Source organism: Anser anser, assembly GCF_964211835.1.
Source record: "Anser anser genome assembly, contig: HAP1_SCAFFOLD_60, whole genome shotgun sequence".
In the NCBI taxonomy this organism is placed as follows: Eukaryota; Metazoa; Chordata; class Aves; order Anseriformes; family Anatidae; genus Anser; species Anser anser.
In genome coordinates this window covers 191,249-215,462 of record NW_028153867.1, presented here as the reverse complement: position 1 = coordinate 215,462, position 24,214 = coordinate 191,249, and the positions used below count along the sequence as shown (strand labels likewise).

Genomic DNA, 24,214 nt, shown 5'->3' with positions numbered 1-24,214 from the left:
CTTTTTGCTTCTGGCCCAAGTTTTTTAATTTGGTGAAAGCCTTTTCTGTGCACGTGCACATGCCAGAGAGGTTGCTTAAGTAATAGAAGCTATAGTAGCTGCTATCTTCTGTTTTTTGTAGAAGACAGAAACTGAATTCGTTAGCTTTGTAACTGTTATGCATACCAGAATTGGTTTTCTCCCTTTTGAAAATAGTAGAGGGTATGCCTATGTCAGATTTGGTGAGCAAGGTGATCAGATGAGGGCACTGCAAGACTGCCAGAACGCACCAGGTCTGGGGGGAAAAGGAATCCGGCTGAGCATAGGAATTTCTAAAAGGTAACCAAGGAGTTGTGCATTGATACAGTTATTCTAAATAATCAGATTCTTGTAGCTCTGCCTTTGGAAAGTCTGTGGCCCTTGCTGTAGTGGCTGTACACACGATGCAGTCTACAAAACCAGAAATGCAGAAGTCCTATGTTTTGACTCCCTGGATTCATCAACCTGCTTCAGGATGGCTGGGGGAATCCAACTGTTAAGTCTAGCCAGACAGCGCAACTTGGGCTTAGCTGCCATTGTAACCAGCCTTGTTTCTCAACAGTAGCAAAGCTGAATGCATTGGTAAATATTTTCAGGTTTGGGCCTGCATAAGGTAGAAGGGACAACAAGTGGTTTTATATGCTAGGGAGTTCTTGTTCTTAGAGCTTTCCCTCTAGTTTGAGAGAAGCACATAACTAGTTTTACAGTGGGTTGACAGGAAAGAAGTGGGGGGGAAAAATGGGAACGCAGGGAGAAAGCCAAAGGCGTTATTACTAGAACAGGTTTAGAATGCTATTCTTTGCTTTTCATGAGCTTAGGGCAATGGGGAGTTTAAAGCTTAGCACTTCCTGAGAGGGTTTCTTACTCTACCGGCTCAGTTCTATCACTTATTTAAGGCAATTCAGGTCTCTGAACGGTTAAAGAATTGATACCAAATTTGATGAACTTTGATCCAGGATACTGACAAAACAGGACTTCATATAAACAATTTCAGTATGTTCATGAGGTTAGCTTGTGCGTTCTGTTAAATAGTAAAAAATGACACGTGTTTCTGTTTACCTAGCATAATTCTGCAAATGTTGCCTCCTTCTGCTTTAGAATGGAAATGCTCTTCTCCAAGAGAGCACTGTCCAAACTTCTTTGCCAAAATTTTTTGATTAAATTAATATTGTTTTATTTTGAAAACAAGAATAAGCCACAAACATGTTTTCTTGCTTCGGCTATCCAGAAGAACGTCAACAGTATTTTCAGATTTTCCTTCCCTACACAACTGTATGTAGGAAGAGTGCAGTTGGAAGCAGAAGACCTAAGGTGATGTATCTTCTGTTTGTTTACTACAGTAACAAGACAATGGATTACCTCTTTATTAGAACTTGTGTAGCTTTGCAGTATTGAAACAAATGTAGGTATTAAAATACACATCAGTAATACGTTTCTGAATGGCTGAGTACCGTGCTCTCTTAGCATTGAAATACCCAGCCATTGGATTAGTTTGTCCCTCATGTTTGCTTAGTTTGGAAGCTATTTCAGAATGCCTTCAGCTTGTATTCTTCCCCAAAAGCATAGAACTCACTTCTCTGCATCCCCAATTCAAGTGAGAGAAACTGGGCACTGCAAACACAGGAGGTCTGCCTGTACAGAATCAGTGAAGACAAGTCTAAACAGCGGATTTTTTTGAATATGCAGCTGGGTTATCTGAATGTTCTTTATGCAGTGTACCTCAGTTTTAGTACAGATAGCACTTGTCTTGGTTCTTGTCATTAGTCTGAAGCTGCCCCTGAGAAAATCTTGAAAGGGAAAGTAGTGAAAGCTAATCAGCTGGCCCTTTCTTCTTAAGAACCAGCGTATTTTGTAATTCTCCCACTAATAATAAGGCGTCATGCTGGAGAATCGCGATTGTGTTGTTAAGCAAGACTGACTTCACCTGAGCGGTATAGTTGGCAGCTGTTGAATGTTTAATGGACTTTAAACAAACAAAAAAACAGAGCAGGTGGAGGTAGACATGGCAAACTGACAGGCAGTGTCAGATGCTTCTTTGAAATGGATAATCTGACTCCATTCACTTCTTTCTGGAAATAAGATCTAGTAATTAAACAAATAAAAGATAGAAGGGTTAAGACTGCATCTTTAAAGCAGCTGTGCTTGATAAATGTCTCTGGTCTTAAATCAATCTTTAGCAAAGCACAGAGACTTAGCAGCAGCTTGCTTATGCCAACGCTAAAAATACTTGATGTGTACAGGTAACCATGTCAAGGCTCTGGAGTTAATCCATGAGAACAATTCCTTCTGGTATTGGCAAAGGTGAGGATGCTTGCTTCTATAGAAATGAGGTTTTGAGCTGTGACTTAAGCTGTCACTTAGGTGACTGTTTAGGAAAGCTTCCTTTTAAGCTTTGAAGTATGTAAGCTAACAAATTGTTTAAGTTCAGAACTGGGTTTACAGTTTCTTGTTCTCTGACTGTATGCAACTCCTCATGTTTCAGACTGAAAGCAGAATTGCAGCGGTACCAGTCATACAACTATAATGATTATTACCAAGATTACCAGAACTACTACTCGCAGAGGAGTTACGATGCTTACGCTGACTACAACTACAGCTCCTATGCTCCCTATGACAGCATGCAAGCTGTTGGAGACTGCTCTTTAGGAGATTCTTTAATGGATCCAGCTGTTTTTGAGGTAAAGATAGTGCACGCTTGCTGTAAAGAAAATATTTCACAGATAATATGTTGTACAGATTTGTGTGAATCAGCAAAAAGAATCCGAAGTTGAAAACATGCTTTCTGCTTAGTGTGAAGTTAAAAGAGCAGATTCCATTCAGAGGTGTTTGTATTTAAGTGCTTAAATAGTAAATCCATAGAATTAGTGATTTATACACCATTATTTGTTCACGCATACCAAAGAATGGTTTTGACAGCATAATTGCGTACGCTTCTTCTGTTCCTGTTCTTCTGATTTGCTTTGCTTAAAGCAAATTAAACAGTTGTTGTAAGTGGTCTTATCGTGGTCAATGTATTAGTTGTGACCTCCGGAGGTCCCTTCCAACCTGTACTGTAATATTGGCTTTCTTCTAAAAATAAGTAGATAAAATGCCATCTATCCTTGTAGTTGTAGGAAGAAGGAATGGGTTGAGACTGCAGCACTTTGAATCTGTGATGCTTTCTGAAATGAGTTATGACTAAACTTAGCCTTTTCTGTCTTTCAGGAATCTTCAGTTATGACTAATATCGGTGATGACCTAATTACTGACGGTAATAAGGGTTCTATCATTGTCACTTGAGTTTAGCCATCCTTGTGCCTTTTAACAATACAAGCCAACCTCTACTGGATGAAGAACATCTTGAAAATTCAGCTGAGGTCAAACCTCTGTGGGGTTGATCTGCAATCAGCTGGGGTTTTAAAGCTGATACAGCATACACTGACCGCATCAAGTAAAACGGGACACTGTCAATGCTTCGCAGCAGGTTTCTTGTACCTGTGCCTTCATTCCCATTTGAAAATGGTCTAATACAGAATTTTGTTCTTTGTATTGGTTCCGCTAAACAGATTTTATATTAGAAACTCAGTAATATGCAAAAGCTTTGTTCTCCACCCTGAGGTAAAAGCTTATGTTGCAGATTCCAAAAGGAGGATTCAGCTTGCACTTACAAATACGGTACAAAACATATTTGTGTCCTGGAAGGTTTGCAAAGTTCCTCACGTGGAGGCATTTTGTGTTAGTGTTTAGAAACTATCCTATGTAACGTGTATTGCCGTAGAAGTGAATTAAATGACTCTTGGGAGGGTTTCATGGCTGATTATCCTTAACCGTTATCTTTACTATCTTAAACCTTGTCTTTGTCTTTATCTTGAAAGACAATTCTAGTCCCAGCCTTCTAATATAAAAATTCCCAAAAGTTGGAGTTGTGAGGCTCAAAATTTTAGAGGACTAAATACCTCACTAAAATTAGTAGATCTAATAGCTTATTACACTTAGCTTAAAATACATTTTGTTAGCCATTTCACATGAAGTTTTTTTGTGCGCATGCCTCAGATTTGATACTTGGACTTACCAGGCTTTTATTTTCAGATCCACAGCTCTACTTGGATGTTGATGAAATGAACAGACAATTCACGGAGACAAGCGAAGAACTCTACGATTCACTCATGAATTGTCACTGGCAACCTCTGGATACGGTCACTTCTGAAATCCCCTCTGCTATTTAAGCGTCTTCTAGAGCATGACCGTTAGGACCAAAGTGCTAAAACTACATTTCTTCTACATTATTCTAGCTCATAAGTTTTAAAGCACAATGATAGGTTGGGGTTTTTTTGCTATGCTTTTGACAGTTTCTGTAATCTTTTTGTTCATCACTCCCTTCTTGGAGCATCATGAAGTCATGTAAATATTCGAGAAATGTAAAGAGGTAAATGGGGTCTTATCTTAAAGATAAGACTTGCCTGTGTAAATAAAAAATTTGTATCTGCAAACCTGCCAGCAAGGGATTTTACTTGTACCTGTGTGCAGCACGTTCTCTTCCGGCTTATGGAATTTAACAAGGTAGTAAGGGTATTTCATCTGTCTTTATTTTTATATGGGCATTAGGACACAAGCGAAATCTAGCTTTCCCTTGTTTTCCTGGTTCCTTAGGTAAGCGACAAGCCAAGCCTTTCATGTGCTTGCTTAGACTGGAAGTATGTATGGGAGACACTCACAGGCCTTGCTATGGAAACACCTGTGCCCACTTTTTCCTGCAGGCTGCTGGCTCTAACTGTACTACTGATACATGCTAGGTCAGCTAAAATTGGCTTATAAATAGGGTATGTTAAGCATATGGAAGTGTAGACTTCAACTGCCATAGCTACAAACATCCCGTGGAATGAGGATGATGTCTGCTGGCACTCTCTGCATCAGCATTCAGTTTTCCCTTGCCCTTCTTACTGTTAGACTTCTCAGCTGACGCTTTACAGCGAAGAAATTGCTACAACATAATCCGTGTTCTTAAACCTAAAAAAAAAAAATCTTGGAGAAAACAACTTGCTGGTTTTCCCTCCTTGCTGGCAAGGAGAAAAATAGTCCACCAGGAACAACAAAAAAATCCTAGTAACAGCTCCTTAAGTTATACCCTCTGCTACCCTCTCTGATTGCTCTGGTCTTCCTTCATTCGTGGTAATGAAGTTTTTAAAGCTCTGGTAGAAGGATGACAGTACTCAAGTCAAAGGAGATGAGAGCCATGAGGAAAGCTTTGCTTTAAGCTAGAGCAGTCTTGCGAGTTGCTGCCTTTATGCTGTTCTTATCTTGAAGGGTACAGAGTCTTTTCCAGTCATAGGGACTCCATAACCCTATGAGTATGGAGAAATAGTTGCTAATTAACAGTGTGTATAGTAAGTAAGTGAGGCTGGAAACAAAAGAATATTCCTCCAAGAAAAAAAAGGAAGCAGAAATTACTGTACTTAATAGCTGGGGAAGCTGTTAAAGCTAGTTGACACAGTTCTGGTACTGCCGTGTGTGTTTTGGGGGCAACATAAACCATAATTGCTGTGATGGCAGGTAAGAATCCAATTCTTTTTTATGGCTTAGTGTAGTCAGTGAAAGCAGTGGTCCTAAGCTGCATGCTGTTCTTAAATGTAATGCAAATTCTCTTTTGTGACTCCTCAGTACTTCCAGGTTACTTGTAGCTGATCACCAGCAACTGCTTCTGTTAGCTATTAGCTGTTGGGTTTTTGCTAGGAATACTTTCAGTCCTGAATTGAAATGATGACATCCTGAAACAGAAGAGGCTCTTGGAGTATTATAGGAAGCACATTCTTCCTGGTTCTAGTGCAGGTGTAGACGTAGGAGGAGACAGAAGGCAAAGAACCTCACATAGGTGGAGGGGGTGAGGTGGCATCACAGTTAGAGCTGTTGCAGTTAACTCTTCCCAAAGCATGAAAGCAACATGGCTGGGAACAGGGATTTGTTGGGTTGCTTCTTTGTGTGAGCCAGGGAGTCTTTTGAGGGGCAGATTAATAAGAATATGACACAAGGTAGAGGTGCAATAGATGAAGCAAAGAATCTGGGTGGGAAAAGGGTTGCTTGTACGTGTCTATGGAATTGTTTCAGGGGACTGAGCTGGGGCAAATTCAAGATAATAGATGCAGCCTCCTTGACTTTGGATGGCAGTGCTGAAGCTTCAAAACCTTACAAGCTTTGATGCCACTTCAATTGTAGTGCATAGCTGTGGTACTTGAGCTCAGAAGTGCAAACTGCACAGGATTTTTTTATCTATTTTCTTCAACGTGAGCAGCAAAACATCTTCCAGGAATGTGCCTGGGTGCTACGCTGCTTTGACACGGCTTGCTTTGCATCACCAAACACAGTAGTTAGGTTGCATCGAGTACTTTGTGGAAACATTCATTGTGTTGTCACCCAGAAATGGGATGCTACAGATATGTGTTGGCCCGGCAGTATCAGTGCTGGTTTTTGGCCTTTGAGAGGTTGGTCCATAACATGTGACCTGTGTAACGAGAGGCCCACATAGATTGGTGACTTCATTAAGTCTGATGCTGTGGTGGTGTGTGACCCAAGGCCCTGAACGTCAGAAAATCAGGCTGTGGCCACCTATTTTATGCAGACTTTGCCTATTAACAAGGTCTCTACACTGTACGTTAGAGACGTGCGCCTCCTTTTCCGGACTAGATAGCGAAAATACCAGTTTTGTAGTTCAGTGAATGAGATTGGTTGGGCTGTTTGTTCTCCAGAGCTGAAAAATGTTGGGAGTGTATTCTCTTGGAGTCCACAGAAATGAAAATGATGAGAGGAAGAGAACGTTGGTTGCAGCCCGCGTGCTGCTGTTATAAAGTAGTTCTCTGATGTCTTTTTCCCTCTGCTGAGACTTATCAGCCTATCGTCCTTTCCTGTTAGGAGCGCATACCTGGCTTGGGATGGTGTGCGCAGGGCAGATTCTTTACCGTAAGAGCACAGTGAATGCCAGACTTCTTCCTGTACTGCCGTGTTAACCGTGAGTCACAAATTCAGGAAGCAGTGATTGCATCGGAACTGCTAGAATGCTTTGCGGAGTCTTTTTACTGGGTAAACTTCACAGCTGCAGTTACAACTTCCAGCCTGTGTTAGCTGAACACATCGTACTGGTGCCCGCCATCAGTTTGACAAAGATGGGATTGCAGTAGGAACTTGCTTTTTTCCTTCTTTTTAATTAAACAAGTCTTTGAAGCAACTTTTCCAACACCGCCATACTTCACTTCTTCCAGTTATTTTCTGTTTTACTTAGCTGAAATGTTTTTTTTTCTTCCAAGCTTGAGGAAGTTTTCTACAAGAATGTCCCGTAATGATTTCATAAACTCTTTTCGTTGTACCTAGCTGCAACAGAGAGTGGGGGGAAGATTGATCAAATGGTGATGATCGCTGTCATTCTGCTGGACACGCAGATACTTGCCTTTCGTTTTGGCTCATTTTTAATACCAATTAACTTCAGTGCCTCGCGTTAATAGACACCGTTTGACTGCATCGGCAAATGTTTCTGAGTCGTGAGTGTCATTAAAGGCCTGTCACCCTATGGAAATCCTTCTAAATAAGAAAAATGGCATTTAAATAAATAAATAAAGCAGCGTTTGAACTTATGAGCAAACCTAGCGTAGCTGCCTTTGACGCTGATCTGGAGGAGAAAAATCACGTTATCACACTACTATGGTTGCCTTAATAGGTTTGGTGTACATGAGGGAGGGAAGTATTATGTGATGTTTGCCTAGCTATTACATGGCCGATGCAGGAGGGGTTTTAGTCAGTTCCCTGAGCACGTATTGTTGCAGAAGTCGGTGATTTCACTGCCCAATGTCTGTTATTAAGGGCACGATTCATGTCCCGTTATCGTTTTTATTCTTTATTTATGTGTTTATTTTCTGGGGCGGCGATCTGTCACGATGCCCATCGTTCCCCTGCCGTGGGGTAGAATTTAGCGTGACGACTGCTTCCCGGACCAACGGGGCCACGAATCCGGCCTAAAACACTGCTTGTGCGTTGGTTGTCGGCGTGGGGGCTGTTGGTTGTCGGTGCGGGGGTATCGGTTGTCGGTGCGGGGCTTTTCTGACGAGCACTGTGGGCTCGGGGCGCCGTCCCACGCCCGGCGCGGTGCTGCGGCACACCAGCGGTCGGCGCCACGGCGCGGGGAGGCTCTGGAGGTGACTCCTAGCCCCGTGCTTACGGTGGCCGGGCCGGGGTTCATTATGGCGGCCGGGTCCTGAGGGCGGGAGCGGGAGGGCGGCGGGACCGGGACGGGACCGGGGCGGGGCGAGGAACGGGAGCGGCAGCGGGAGGGGGGGGCGCGCGTTCCCGTGAGGGGAGGGGGCGCGCGAGGGAGGGAGGGGGAGGGTGTGAGAAACACTCCGTAGCCAATAACTTGGGCTCAGGCGAGGAGCTCGGCGAAGCAGGAATTTATTCGCGATCGCAGTGGCGGGCGTCCCGTCCGTGCGAGGACTACCGCACACCAAATTTCCCTGGTGTATTGCCAAGCACTTCCCCGTGCAAGGGCTTACCATACACCACATTTCCCGAGACTCTTCCTTTCTCTCCCTTATCTCACGCTTCGTCCGTCTCCGGCCGCGCCCCTCGCGGAGCTGCGGAACCGCGGATCAGGACTCCACACTCGCTCCGTACAAAAGTACGTCTCAATCACACGGCACACAGAGTCTCACCCGACCCCCAAGGCAATACTTCCTATTTCTTACCTTGGTCTGTGCACAGAGTTACCGGATCAATTCTCAAAGCCGGAGTGCCTGCCTTCTTCCCTTCCCCACTCCTTCACGGATCCTGCCTCTTTCATCAGTCTCGGGCCCTCTGTCAGCTCTCCGCAGAACCGCCGCCGTCGATGCACAGGACCGCTGAAATCAGCGGGGCATGCCTTCCTGCTGCTGCGGCGGTGGGGCTCCCCAGTAGGCGACTGGCTCCCGGACGAGCCCCCAAATTGTGAGAAACACTCCGTAGCCAATAACTTGGGCTCAGGCGAGGAGCTCAGCGAAGCAGGAATTTATTCGCGATCGCAGTGGCGGGCGTCCCACGAGCAGGAGCGCCCCTGCTGGTTCCAAAACCCAGTTTATATACTTTTTGATGACGGGACCCTCCCCTGTTTCCCCACTGAGGGGGTGATCCAGGCTCACAATCTGTCTGATGCTTCCCAGACAATGCATGGCCTTCAGTTGCCGGCCTGTTAAATTTCAAATTTGACTTTTTTACTGGTTGAAGCGGTAATGTTTCTTCACTTACCTGACTTGACTCAACACCGTGATTTTCCCCGAATTGTTCTACGGAGTCTGGTTGTCTGCATTTTACAAGGTCGCCTGCTAAGCGTTCTTATCGCTGCAAGCACACCTCGATACCCCATTCCTTACCTTTAAACAACGTAACTCTGCAAAAACAACATTTTTATTCCCACGAGGGGCAGGGCAGGCCCCGCGGCGCGTGGCGGCGGGGGGCGGGGGGGCCCCGTGACGGCACCGAACGCGGGGGGGGGGCGGTATGGCCTCGGGCGGCGCGACCGGTAGCGGCGCGACCGGCAGCGGCATGGCCGGCGGTGGCAGGGCCGGTGGCGGCGGGGCGCCGGGCGGCAGCCCAGGAGCCCGATCAGGAGGAGGAGGAGCAGGAGGAGGAGGAGGAGGAGGAGGAGGAGGAGGAGGAGGAGGAGGAGCGGCCGGCGGCAAGGTGAAGAGGCGGCGCCACCGTTTGGGCGCCGCGAAGCCCCCCTGTGCCAGGAGCAAGCGGGTGAGGAGCGGCCCCCCCACAGCGGGCCCTTCCCCCTCAGCCCACCAGTTACCCCCTTACTTACCCCCTTACCTTACCCGCCCCTTTATCCCCTTAGTTACCCCCTACCCACCTCCTTACCCCCTTAGTTACCCCCTCGACCGCTTAGTTACCCCCTTAGTTACCCCCTCAACGGCTTAGTTACCCCCTTAGTTACCCCCTCAGCCCCTTCCTAACCCCCTCAGTTACCCCCTCAGCCCCTTCCTAACCCCCTCAGTTACCCCCTCAGCCCCTTACTTACCCCCTTACCCCTCTACCCAGCCCATTACCCCCCTCCTCCCCCTCCCCTTCACCCCCAGCCCGCTGCCCTCAGGACCCCCAGTGCCACCCCCAGGGCTTTCCCCGCTCCCTGCACCCCTCCTCAGCCCATCATCAATTCTCTGAACGTTACCTGCCAGGCTTTGCTTCTCGTTTGTGCTGTAGGGTACAGCAGGTTGACGGTGAAAGCGGTCCGTCAATTCGGGGTGTGAAAATCCCCGTGCTGGAGGGGGGACGCGCCGAGATCCCTCCCAGCAGCTCTTTGCTAAGAAATGTCAGGACGCCCAGAGAGATGCTCTGGAGATGCCCTCTGCACGTTTGTTCAGCCAAAACCTCTCCGCTATTAAATGAGCAACGTAGCTGAGGGGATTGATTATCATATGCAAAACCAAGGGAGCGCTACGCATGGATAGCTGCTCAATTAGGTTTTTATCACTTGCAGAAATGCCAAGTCCCTTATACCACATATTGACAATCAATCTTGTCCATCTAAAGCTGGCCTGGAAGGGCAATGCAAACATTCCCCACGCTTACAGAGCAACCGTTGAAACCTCTGGCTTGAACAGTGCATTAATGTTGAAAGTGCCATAGCTTGCGTGTGCCGACACTGTGTAGCTAACTGATAAACCTTACACGTGGATTGAAAATAATCAGTGGAGATGGTTTTCTAACTTTTCCATTGTCTGTTATCTCTGCGTGTTTTCCAGTAGGTTTATTTAAAGAGTGTGCCAGAGCAAACACGTGCGTGGGGATATCTGGGGGATTCTGCACAGAGAATGGCTGCTGCACATCCAGCGCAGATCAAATTAACAGTAACTTATCGGGGAAGAATTTTAATGATTTGATAAATAGACAAACTGATAGGTGTTACATGTGTGCATTTATTATAGCAGTTAGCTTTGTAACCAGACGAATCGTGCAAATGTTCATAACGTAAAAGGACGAGCTTTGAGCAGATAGCTTGCTTAGAGCATTTGTCAATTAATTTCAGTTTATCTTCAATATCATGTCCACTCTGCAGAAGGTTCTGTGGCTTAATGTTAATTGTCTCTCAGTGATGCAGTTGGGGAGGCACGAAAGCGACCGATGCGATTTTGTGAGGTTATACCTCTGGTTCTGATCCCTACCCCGCTGTTTTTCTCATCCTTCCCCCTACAACTTTAGTCGATAAGTCGATTCTTAGAAATACTTAAATAGATGTGTTTTGTGTGCTTGTGATCCTAATTACAGCCCACCAAACCCTCTGTCTCTTACCATTAAGCTCTGAAGGTGCCTGGGCACTGTAGACAGTATAGTTAGCAGCTTCAAAGTTCCTGGGAACTAGTCCTGGATCTAATTTACCTTTTTTTTTTCCCCCTGCCTGCAGGAGGGATGATTAGCAGGATGCCTAGCTCATGATTGTCAGCTTTCTGGATATTAATTTTTATTATTAATTTTTATTATTAATTATATTCATTTATATTAATTTATCTTTTATTTAACCGTAGTTCCTGGGGCTTTCGGTCAGGTGGGAATTCTCCGATCGTACCCGATGTATGCCGCAGAGTCAGTCTTCTACAAAATACAGCAACAGCTTTAGAAGGCTCTTGCAAGAGGAGGTGCTGGTGCTATAGCTATAGCTGTGTTTCTTGCAGGACATCTTCTGGGTTAGCCTGACTGTTGAGAGCAGAACTGTTTTTTGTGCGTATAGTCACTGCAATTCAGCATTACTAAAATTGAAAATATTTAGATTCACTGATTTTAATGGGTAGTATGGTCCTGACTGTCGCAGTAGATAATTGCTGAACTTCTGGTTTAGTTGGTTTTCACGGGAGGGTGCGAAGAGGAAGAGTCCTGGAACAAGTCTGTAGGTCAGGAGCTGTTCAGGCGTAGAGTTTCCTGATAGCCTTGCAGATTGACGACCTGCTGGTGAATTTTGGCAGAGGTTTCAAAACTTTGAACCTTGCCAAGGTCACTTGGAAGTGCAGAAAGTGATAGGTAGTTGTAAATCAATCTTAGGTGAATTTTAGGTTTACCAGAAGTGTAGCGATCCTATGCCAGGGATCAACCTCGTCGTCGTCTTCTGAATATTTGCTGTATAATATCTGTCTTCAAGGTCCGTGGAAGGTGGTATCGCAGCATATGCTGTTGACTGCGTTTCTGTAATTAAACAAGTGTTTTTTCTTTCAAGCAGGGAATAATTAGCAGAATGACAGAAACGGTGAAAAATATTGTACCGGCCTGGCTGCAGAAGTATTTCAATAAGCGTGAGGAGGAGTGTGTAGACAGAAATGAATCTGCAAACCAGGAGGAGACTCCGGTAAACTATCACCACGATTATTCAGATGAAGATACCATAATCGATGAGAGATTCACGCCTGAACCAGCAGGAATTAGTAGACGAGGTATGTGAAAAATCATTTGGAATTCTGGCCATCTGTATTTATTCACAGATTTCTAGTTTTGAATCTGAATTTCAAAAGGAAATTGGAATGAGGGTTTTGACAGAATGAAAAAAAAACAAAAAAAGTCAAAACAACTGTTTGTGAAACCGTCTTAGCTTTAAACTGTATACACAGTTACGAAGCATACATCTTATGCTCTTGGAAGGCATCAGTTAACTTTAGGTACTCTATTAGCCAGGTGCTAAATGCTGAAAATAAGTCATTTGCAAGTGTGCTGGGTTGCATTTTCCATCTTTTAAAAGATATGGAATGAAAATCTGTCTAATTGCCTAAGGCAATTAAAAAAATTAATTTGTTTTGCAGTCTTCGAAACAAAAGACTAGATGCTAGAATGGCAGAGGAAAATTCCGTCTCGTGTCCCGACTTTGTTTGTTTTGTTTTGTTTTTTTTTTGTTTTGGGCTTTGATCAATTTAGTAAAGTTCCTCGTTAACTTGATGGTGAACTGGGGAACTTGTGCACGGATGTGGTTTATGAGATTATTATCCTTAAAATATTCAATAACTTTAAGGTCTACGCGGGGGGAGGGGGTGTCTTTGAGAAGGTATTTGGACCGTTGGCAACGAGGTTTGCAACTCCTTTACCTCATGAAAGATTAATTTGTCTTATATCCAGTGCCTCTCACTGTTCCTGTAGTCCTGTTGTATAAATTTGCATCTATTCTTATTTGAGTTTCTCTTAAATTAGCTGTTTTGGGGAAGTCAGCTTTTAATAAGTGAAGAAGTTTTGTCTGAGCGTGCGTAGGTAACCATAGATAATGTGGAAAGTCAGTTGCTTCTGTTGTTGGCAGAATCAAAAAATAAGGAGGAAATATCTTTGCCTCCAATCTCATCTAATTGTAAACAAGGAGATTGATGGCTTTCTGTGTAGCTGTAGCTTGGGAATGAGTTTGGAGAAAAGAATAGAGAAGGTCTTCGTGACTGAGGAACACATGTTGGCTTTCCTATGTAACTGCGTGAAAGGAGCTTTCAGTAAGAACAGCTGCACTGCAAGCTTGCTAACTCCAGGAGATCAGGAGCAGGTGGACACCCTGGAACCTTTTGCAGCTTATGTTGCTGTCCGTGGGTGTTGCTTACTATGCTTAAGAATAAGATTTTTTTTTTTAATTATTACTACATTTTGAAACCAATGTGTTTCTTCAGTTCTGAGGTATCAGTGTGCTGGAGCCTATATTGGGTGGCCTTCCGCCTGAATACCTTTCTGTATCTCAAACGGTGCTGTCCTAAAAATCTGCTCATGGTTTGGAGAGCTAATTAGTGGTACTGCAGTGGTTATGAAGATTGAACTAACTAGTTTAAGCTTCAGTTCAAGTATCAAGAGGATAGTGGCTCAAAGTCATTTGAATTGCCCAGATTCCTGGGAGAGACAGTAGGCTTTCATCAGGCAAAATACCCATGAATAGTTCCATTCATTTAGCAAGATAGACTTCAAGGCCACCTATTCCAGGCCACTGGCATTGTTTGCAGACCCTTTGCTTCAAGAGGGAAAAATGCTCATCTGGTTACTTGGGTCAACATCCTTGTCCCTTGGGTCAAAATCCCAATAGTTAATGGGTAGGAGATGATGTTTTGCCTCTAACGTGAGCTGATATGGAAGAACTTGGGAAAAAAGTACTGCAAACGTTCATTTTCATGTTGTGTATTCAGATTAATATAACCTTTGTTCCAATATTATGGAAGCTGCAGTGTTATCTGTAATTTACCGTGTAATCTCAAATTTTGTAAAGCTTATTGCAAGCTGTACATGGGAGAAGGAGTATATATGTTTGATTTAGTGAACGGCCAAGTCAGCGTTAGAGCATTTGAGCACGGGGTCAGAATGTGGTGTTGTAAATCCTCATAGTTAACTACTTCTGGATGCAACATTAATACTGTGTATCGCAAGCAGTGTTGTTGTTGTAGCCAGACAGTTAAATGCAACCGTATCTGGGTGAGGAAGAAGTTAAATTTGGCTTCTCTCTTTTTGCGCTTAGAACTTGGCAATAGCATGGCTGTCGATAGGAAACAGGTTTTGGCTTCTGTGAGCTTGTCTATAGCAAAGCTAATTATCTCCCTGTTCTTGTCTAGAACCATCCACAAGTAGATCAGCACTGAACTTCCCAGTTGTGTTAACAAGGCCCTCTCTTCATCGGAGCCGTCTGAATTATACCATGCTGGATTCTCCTGTCCCACCTTGTCAGCCCTCGACATCTTCTATATTTGGCATTGGCAGTCCTAGGCTGTCCTTCATAAAAGAAATAGAAGATTCTACCTCTCAACAAGACGATGATAACATCTCAACAACCAGTGATTCCTCCTCTAGAGCATCTGATGAAGGTGATTTTTGTGTTCTCTGTTTAATTGACTTTTTTTTTAATGTGAAGTACCTTGCATTCTTTAATATTCCACATCACCTTAGTAAATAAAATAGGTGAATGTCAACTTTGGATGCGAGAATTAAATTGAATTTTTAGTGTTTTAGAAGTATATAATCCTATCACCTTTTTAATAGAAGCGTGCTTTGGAATACGTTTATGATACCCTGATATTAGAAAGAGTCAATGCTGAAATATACACGTTCAGCTAGGTTATATGTAAATTTTGAACTGGGACGGTAGGAAATCAGGCTGACTTGCCGTAGCTTGACAACTAGGCTGATTGTCTAGAAGGAAGAGTGACTCAGAATATCTAACAGACAGCTGGTTAAATGTGAATAAGTGCAGGTGACAAATAGGAACACGAGATGTTTTCCTGTGTTTCAGCAAGAGAAGATAAAGAAACTACTCTGACATAAGCTATAGGCTGTTTTTTGACCTTTCTTGGTAGAAGGCTTCAGCTGTCAATACTTTCATGTCTTTTGCCAAATTCATTGAGGAAAGCACACCATTTTAAAATAAAAAATAAGCATCGTGTCGATGTAGGTTGGTACGTAGGTCTTCTCGCTGAAAGGGCGAACAGCAGGTTTGCAGCTTTTTCTAGTCCCCCATATAGACAGGGACTGACGTGTGCTCAGCAGGTTTTCCAGAGAACTTTTGTACAGCTGAGAGTAGAGTTGCTGGGCTTTAGCAATATAACCTGAGTGCACTAGAACTTTCTGGTGTGTCTTCGTAAAACATACATGGGCAGAAGATCGTTAACTCTTAGAGCAGCCTTTGGGGAATCTTCCAGGTTTAAAACCTGTGCGATTATGATCTGTGCTGGCCTCCAGCCTTTTACCAACACAGAAAAAAGCTTTGTCCGTACAAATGCACTGATGTTTATGCGGTCCTCTTTTATCTTAGCCTGAAGGAAAAAAAAATCTGCATTGGAAGCACAGTATTAACTTGGTAAGATTGGTGAAAACTACTTGCAGCTCTGTGAACAGTTTTCAAGTTTGTAGGTGATACTTGGTTTTCAGTCTGTACGTGAAGTTGATCTATTTAAAGAAGCTGAAGTCATGCTTATTTTTCTGTATTGAAGAACTTGAATTAGTGTGATCTTTATTGTTAAAGTTCTGTACGTACGAGAGGCATTTACATCTAGCATACGTCATTTTGGCAGATGTTGCAGTTTTAAAAAATACTTCATCGTCACTGCTCTGGCCCACACAAGATGAAAGAACTCATTCCCTCTCGCAGCATTCTGCAGCTAGCTCTAAGAAACCTGCATTCAGTTTATTTGTTTTTGGAGGACTGTGTCCTGTAAGTACTGCACAGTATTTCTTTTAATCAGTTTGAATGTGTACCTGTTTTTCTATCCACTTCTCATACTGTGTTTCCGTAGGTACGTGGAAGCACGTCTGTTTTTAAGCAAAACCAGCTTGGGTTTTCTCCATTTTACCCCGGAAAGACGGCCTATGCCGGTGGTGCAGCTGTAAGATCAAGGCAGCCAAAGACGGAACCTTATCAGGTATGAGAAAAGTAGTGTAGTGGGAAATAGTGATGGAAATAAAAAAAGCAGCACTGCCAAAGGAGCTTTGAGCAGGGAGCTGAATATGTGGTAACAGTTGCTCTTCTGCCCTCTTGGTCTACAAAAATAGACGTCTGAGATTGATTTCTGTTTAAATTCTTTAATGACAGTTTTTACCACAGGTAATACTTGTCAGAAAGAACAAGAATGACAGTTTGGGCTAGTTGTTGGTAGTTGGGGTTTCCTCTGTTGTTAGGTCTTTCAAAAAATTCCATTTAAGTGCCATTGTCTGCCTCTGACTACATTACGTTAAAATAACTTGATGCAAAAAAGCCAATGACAGCATAACTTTGAAAACTTGTGTTTATGGTAGCAAAAGCTACAGTAGATAAACATGGCTAATATTTATCTGTGGATCTTCTTTTCCAAGCATGCCTACATTCATGCTATGGATATGTTGTATAAACCTGCAGTCTTTGAAAATATCTAAAATCAACTTTGCTGATCCTTTGTTCTTCTGGTACACAGAGGCATGCAGGACTAAATGCAGTCCCAAGATAAGCAGTAACATGCTTTCTGTTTTGAACGATTCATATAGTTCTTGGAGAGAGTTATTTGCCCCCAAGAGTTCTTGGAAATAGCAAATAAAAACTGCTGACAACTCTGATTAGCTAGAGCTGAATCGAAAAGGAAAGTCAAATCAGGTTTGGTAGGAATGTATTTAAATGAAAGTGACTTTTATCGATAAATCAAAAGGAATTTGAAGAAAATGAAAACGCGGGTTTGCTGGCTCTGTTCTGACAGTCCATTTGTGCAACGGAAAAAGGGCAGTACAAGTACCTCACTTACGGGAAACCTTGAAACCTTGTGGTGCAAAGCTGGGAACCCTCTTTGGTCGGCTATTTTTGTTTTTTACAATATTACTGCATTATGGTAAAAAGAGGAACCAAAATACTAGGCTTTTAAAGGAGAGAGTAGCTTGCTTCTTGCTGCTTGCTGTGAATGACAGCAAGGTACTAGAGAGTCCAGCGAAGGGCCACCAAGAAGATCAAGGGACTGGGAGCACCTCTCCTCTGAGGAGAGGCAGGGACTGCTGGGCCTGTTTAGCATGGAGGAGAGGAGGTTTGGGGGGATCTTATTGGTGTATATAAATACCTGAATGGATGGTGCAAAGAGCATAGAGAGCCATTGTGTTTTCAGCGGTGCCCAGTGCCAGGTCAAGAGGCAACAGGCACAAACTGAAACGTGAGGCTCTGTCTGAGCATCAGGAAATGCTTTTGCACTGTGCGGCTGATGGAGCCCTGGCACGGGTTGCCCAGAGAGGCTGTGGAGTCTCCCTCTTTGGAGGTCTTCAAGAGCTGACTTGACATGGTCCTGGGCAACCTGCTCGGGGTGGCCCTGCTCGAGCGGGGGGGTAGACCAGGCGATCTCTAGAGGTCACTTCCAACCTTAACCATTCTGTGGTTCTGTGAGTCTCACTTGTGTTTTTACATGCTGCGTGGTCTGCTTCCTGTCTTCACATCGTGTGATAAGCACAGTGTGGTTATATGAGGGGTTTAACCTGGGAAGAAAAAAAGTCACACCAAAGGAAGTTTTCGACTGATATTTGAAGTTGGGTGGTGCAAATAAACAGTTTACTTTTTCAGTGTAATGTTTAGATCTGTTACAGTTTAAATCAGATCTTTATCTTTTAAGACAAAGATTTGCAGCCAACTTTAATCTTGGGGGAAGGGAGGAAGCAAGAGAGAAGTAAAACTAGTTCCTGGTTATGATTGTATACACTGATTTTAAGATGGTACACTTAGACCATCGTGAAACTCTGAGGTCTGTGTTGTTACTGAAAATGCTTTCTGTACCACAAGCCTTTTCTTGAGTTCTGTTTCCCTGATTACTGCTTCGGAGGCCTTAGCAGTCCTAGCATCATCCGTCTTGACCTTTTACAAGTACGGAGTTCTTTTATTGCTCGTGCAACAAGCACGTGCAAGATGCACTGAGGCCCAAGGTAAACTTCATTAAACTCCGAATGTATTCTCTTCTTTATGGCTTGAACTCCCAGTGACTGCATTTTTCTCTGTCATCAGAATATATTGATTGTATCATCAGTGTAGCCTTGGGACGTAAAATACATGCCTCTTTAGCTCAGAATTGACCATTGTAACACTTAAAATGCTAATTTTTCAGGCACAAAGGAGAGCGAAAGCTAGACAAGAAACTGTGTGGTCCCGCGCTACGTTAAGTACCTCAGCACGGCGCATCTTGGAGGCAATGGAGAAGCTGTCAAGCCCTTTGTTGGTAAATAGCACTTCTTTTAATCTGTTTTTGCTTCATGTGTTTATAAAACTTAGTAAATGTGCCATCAAAGGATAAAGATAAAACTATTCTTCCTTACGTTGTGGCCGGTTTAATTTATTGCGCTGTTTTTTCAACAGGATGCTAAAAGAATGGCATCTGTTTTGCTGCTGTGTTGTGTAAGTTGACCATGAACCCCCACATTTTTGTTGCAGGGAACCCTCTCTCTCAGGAGAAAAAAATTGCCCTCTAATAGTTATGCTTTGTTTTTTCCTCAGCCTCCGGACATAGATAAACCGGATATTACTGACTTCCAGTCCAAACGAAGAAAGGTAAGAACCAATAATGTCTTAAGCTGAGGTAGATAACTTTTTCAATGCTTTATCACTATTAGAAAAATTTTCTCAAACCTCAGTGACAACATAGACATCAAATCAAGTTAATATTGGCATGTATCCACAGTAGATGATGGGCTGTGAAGATTACTCAGGTTAAGAATTATGTTATCTTTGTAAGTTGAGAGCACCAACTCTAGAACACACCAAGTCGTTTTATCTTGTCCCCCAACTTGGGGTGAAGCTGCATATTAAAATTCCTGTTGAGGCAAGTTTGCTCTTGAAGAAATGATCACAAATAGAAAAATACTGACTGAGTGGTCATATAGACTTTGTACAGACTTCCGTGTTCATTCGGGCACAGAAAACTAGTTTTTGTGCTTTTTATCACCATTCAAAGTAAAGAGGAGGAAAATTGTTAATTTCCGACGCTATAAATCTTACGCTCCTAAATTCCTATTTGGAGGTAGCACAGAACTGGTGAGAATGCTGTGGTAAAGCATGATTTCCTTTCATTTTGTTTAAAAAATGAAAACTAGTCATCTTTTTTTGATGACTTTAGTTAGGGGTATCATTAAATTGCAAAACTGTACCAGGCAGAATAGCTCTTGGTGTATTAAATGCCTAACTGGGGGAATTAATATTTTTCATTTTTACCTTTAAAACCAGCGATGAACCATCGTTGGAGTCTGATAAATTTTCCATAAAATTAAATGGGCATCTCTTTCTGCGAAAACATCTGTGTTTCCAGTATCAGTCTGAGTGTACAAATGACCACTTGTTAAGTGTATGGGCTTCTTAGGCTGGAAATCAAAGTGGACAGTAATACTGGTTGCTTATTGCTTTTAACTCTTTCAATCTCTGTATTGTTTAGCCAGCACAATCTCCATTTGGTAAAGTTCTAAAATGAATGTAGCAGCAACTGCTTAGTTTTTAGGGGGGTAGAGGTTTTTTTTTTTCTTTTTCTTTTCCGACGCTATAAATCTTACGCTCCTAAATTCCTATTTGGAGGTAGCACAGAACTGGTGATAATGGTGTGGTAAAGCATGATTTCCTTTCATTTTCTTTAAAAAATGAAAACTAGTCATCTTTTTTTGATGACTTTAGTTAGGGGTATCCTTGGGCTTATTAAATTACAAAACCCTTAAATGACCACTTGAAGATCAGGTGACTGAAGGAAATAACAAGATGTGCAAACTTTTCATCTTCTGTTCTAATGAGAAAAGGGACAGTGTCTCAAGAAGTTTCTGTGCTAATTCCTTGATTGGATGGATGTATAATTAAGTTTACAATCACTTCAGAGTTTACAAACATCTCAGATTTCCTGGACCATCTTTTCACCATCTGCCAAATTACAAGGGCATGGAGAAGTGAAGTATATCATAAATATTATCCAAATAACTAAAACCAAATCTGGTGTGAATTCTCAGTTATATTATAGCAATACACCTGTGATAAGGCATTAAGAAAGATCTGCCAGATTTGCAACAGAGAGCCTGAAATTGTCAGCCACTAAATGAATGTTGCACGCAGCTGTCAGTGGGTGAAAGGAGATAGATTGTCTATTCATAATACTAGAATTCATAATGGTGGCGGGAGAAGGGTAGCCCGTGATGAGAAGCAATTATTTGCTGAGGAGACGATCGTGTGTTTTCCTGCTAAAGTGAACATGCGGTTGACGGAACACTTGTGCACTCGGGCTAAACTTCTGCAGTGGGTAGCAGTGATGTGGTATTTTTCTTATTTCAAGGAACTGTACCAGGCAGAATAGCTCTTGGTGTATTGAATGCCTAACTGGGGGAATTAATATTTTTCTTTTTTACCTTTAAAACCAGCAATGAACCATCGTTCACTCGAAGTAGATTTGTGAACTTACATAAAACATGTCTTATTCAAGGTTTCAAACTGAATGTAATATTTTTTAGAAAGATGTATTTTTATATACTTTAGAGAGAGTGTGAATTCTATTACTAAGAGCTGGGAGATACTGTGAAATTAAAGCTGCAGCGTAAACAAAAATTTCCTGTTGGTATTGATTTGAACAATAGCATGCTTCCTAAGACTGTATTTTCTGATCCTTAAGACCGCAGGCGGAGCCATCGGTAAATCTTGTAGCCTTTAGGGTTTGTTTTCTGTCTGACAGTTCAGTTAAGTCAGTTTTGCAGAACACGCAGTGGTCTGTGTTAAAAATTAACTCTGGTCTGTGAAAATGCTTTGAAAAGGGAAGTCAAACCCACTACTTGAAGTGCATCTAATGTACATGTAAAGCATTGGATCATATTTTAATGAATGAGATTATTGTAAGACTGACAAGTTGGTTTTTTTGAGTGTGTTCTATTGTTTGTGTAACTTTGAAGAGGGAAAATGTAGGGAATGTGAAGCCCAGAAGCCTGTATAATTAGTTGCTTAACACTTCAAATGTTAAATTAATGAATTAAGCTACTAAAAAAAAAAAATCACAGTGTGGGCAGAGGAAAAGATAGGAGCATATTCTAGGAACATGGGTTATTTTAATTATGGTAGCATGAATTATTTTGTCTATGAAGCTAACTGCCAAATTTTGAAATGGAATTCAGTCAGACTTTGGCTACTTATATATAGCTTTATGGATTTCGTTACTGGTTTTCTGGTGATTTCCCTCTACAAGTTGAACGGTCTTCAGAATTTTCAAATTGTATTCACTGAGTGCCAAGACCGATGGGGGGAGGTTTATAGTTCTGTAATTTGTTTTCATCAATAAATATTGGAATTAATTTGGGTGGACGTAAGGATAAATTGATTGCTGTTTCCCTTTCAAAGCTGGAATCCCAGAATGCATTCCAGCCTCCACCTGTTAAGAGACTTGTGACACCAACGGTAAACTGTCAACCGATGCGTTATACGCGGTATTCTGAACCATCACCGACTTCAACTACTCAGTCCAGCAAAATTTGCCAGAGAGTAGACACAAAGTACCAAGTGAGTACATTTTTGAGTCCTTATGTGCCTGTTTTTTTTTTCCAGTCTTGGAATGTTTCTCAAACCAATTGTTATCCTATCTTTGCAAAAAGTACTGATAGTATGTTTGAGGCGAGCTTTAAGGCAGTGGGAACCATTGTGAAATAGATTGAGCTTTTATGGATTTAATTCTGTTTTTGGAACACTCAGTGTCTTGTGGTTGTTTTCACGATGTCATGATGTGCTATTGAGTCATCCTGTTCTCAGTGAAAGAATATTAAAAGACAGAAATGTTTTCCTTTTATATTCTCATGTACACAAAGCTGTCACTGATGAAACATGCTCGTGTTCTGTGTAAACTATTCCAGGTGAGCTATGTGCTCCAAGTGAGAGTTCTGACAATGTGCTGAGTTATCGGTTTTGATTGCTTTGGAGTAGATGGAGTCTGATAAATTTTCCATAAAATTAAATGGGCATCTCTTTCTGCGAAAACATCTGTGTTTCCAGTATCAGTCTGAGTGTACAAATGACCACGTGTTAAGTGTATGGGCTTCTTAGGCTGGAAATCAAAGTGGACAGTAATACTGGTTGCTTATTGCTTTTAACTCTTTCAATCTCTGTATTGTTTAGCCAGCACAATCTCCATTTGGTAAAGTTCTAAAATGAATGTAGCAGCAACTGCTTAGTTTTTAGGGGGGTAGAGTTTTTTTTTTTCCTTGTTTGTTCATAAATGACAGAAAACAGAAAAGTATGTCCCTTTTACGGGGTTGGTAAACACAAGTTTTGATGAAAACTCTCCCCCCCACACACAATTTTTGTCATTTTGTTTAAAATAATTACTTTCTTTGTTAGAGGATTTGACAAATTTGATTTAGTGTTCTATCAGTTTGTCCTCAATGCTGAGTGAACCAGTGTGCTTACTTTAGCCCCAAAATTTAACTGAACTGTACCCACAATGCTGAATTAGGGAACAACGTTAAGTAGGTGAGGTGTATTCAGTGCTATAAAATTAAAAATAAATAAATAAAATAAAAACCACAAAAAACCACATGAAGTGGTTGTTGGTACTTTGTGTATTCTGTACATATTCAGCTAAGTCTTGAACTAAACTTAACTTGCAGGGGATGAGAGAGAAGACTTTGCCTGCAGAACAGCGAGCAGAACCATCTGAAAGGTATGACATCTATTAATTTAAAACTTACTTGAAGGAAGAAAGACATCTCCTTTTTCAGTATGGTCTGCACCTGAAAGGTGGTGACAGTTCTCAGTAAAAGGAATGGGAAATCCAATGAAAATTTTGTATTTTGAGGCAGCTGCAAAGTCTGGATTGTGTTTGAAGATCAATATAACTTTGAGAAAATTGTTGTTTTTATGAAAGGAAGGAAGATGAGCAAGAATAAAAGTACTGATACACCACTTTTTATCCCAAGTTTATCTTCTGAGTAGGATACGAAGATGGGAAACGAGGCACGTTTTCTGTATCCACAGAAAGGATCTTTGCTATTGGAGGCCTAATTTTTTCCTTCTACAGGAAATATGGCTCATTTTGTAGTTTAACTAAATCTGTAGCGTTACAAATTTTGCTTTGACAGATATTTCATGGTTTATAACTCAGTTTACTTATAACAAAATAATTTGTCCCTCCTAATGTTCCCTAGGGGAAAAGCTATTAGTTTTAGCTATTTAATTGCTTGCAGTTTGAAAGCTCTGTCCTAATGGGATGATTCTTTCTGAAGCATTCTTTAGAAGGTGAAGTAGGGGAAGTGAGTTACAGTTCAGGAGGATGTTTATTGATGTGTTTTTTTCTTTATTTTTTAAGCAAAAACATGGAGGAAGATTTATGATTTATTATTCTTTTTTTTAATACTCCTTTCATGATGAAGTTAATTGTCTGCTTTGAGTTCACATGAAGACCATGTGTTCTTTAGGATCATTTGAGGCCAAATGCTAACTCATCTCTAAAATAAAAAAAATCCAGCAGAATTAATTGAATTTCTTCTTGAGGAGACTGCTTTGTGTTATACTGCTTTCTTGGTTTAGGTCAAATGAGTTATCCTCCAGATAATATTGATGGCTTTTCCTTCTGGGCAAATGGTGTTTTGGGTAATAATGCTTGAGTTAAGGGACTTTGCACTCGGTTTTTAGGGGGGCCGCTCTTTTCAAAGAACAGTAGCAGGGAATTTTGTTGACTCTATGCTCATCTGCCAAGCAATTCTTAGGTGACCATGGGCATTCTTTGGCTTGCAGAAAGAACTCAACACTTTGTTTTGGCATCTAAAAGTTGGACTTCACAACAAC

At 42.0% G+C, this 24,214-nt stretch overlaps 1 protein-coding gene and 2 long non-coding RNA genes across 3 annotated transcripts; all 3 read left to right on the top strand.

The window, feature by feature from the left end:
• Positions 1 to 157: 157 nt before the first annotated feature.
• LOC310891266 (tRNA selenocysteine 1-associated protein 1-like) lies at positions 158 to 4,621 on the top strand (the record flags this gene model as incomplete). Its single annotated transcript, XM_083853532.1, has 4 exons — positions 158 to 318; positions 2,501 to 2,696; positions 3,223 to 3,268; positions 4,087 to 4,621. 4 exons carry the CDS (start codon positions 158 to 160, stop codon positions 4,221 to 4,223), a joined length of 540 nt encoding a protein of 179 aa, XP_083709658.1. The 3' UTR covers positions 4,224 to 4,621.
• A 7,647-nt stretch (positions 4,622 to 12,268) lies between these two features.
• Positions 12,269 to 16,050, top strand: LOC310891274. Its single transcript, XR_014577503.1, has 3 exons — positions 12,269 to 12,431; positions 14,556 to 14,804; positions 16,008 to 16,050. It is a non-coding gene; the product is annotated as an uncharacterized lncRNA (long non-coding RNA).
• An 11-nt stretch (positions 16,051 to 16,061) lies between these two features.
• Positions 16,062 to 18,606, top strand: LOC310891273. Its single transcript, XR_014577502.1, has 3 exons — positions 16,062 to 16,147; positions 16,230 to 16,355; positions 18,537 to 18,606. It is a non-coding gene; the product is annotated as an uncharacterized lncRNA (long non-coding RNA).
• Positions 18,607 to 24,214: the final 5,608 nt, after the last annotated feature.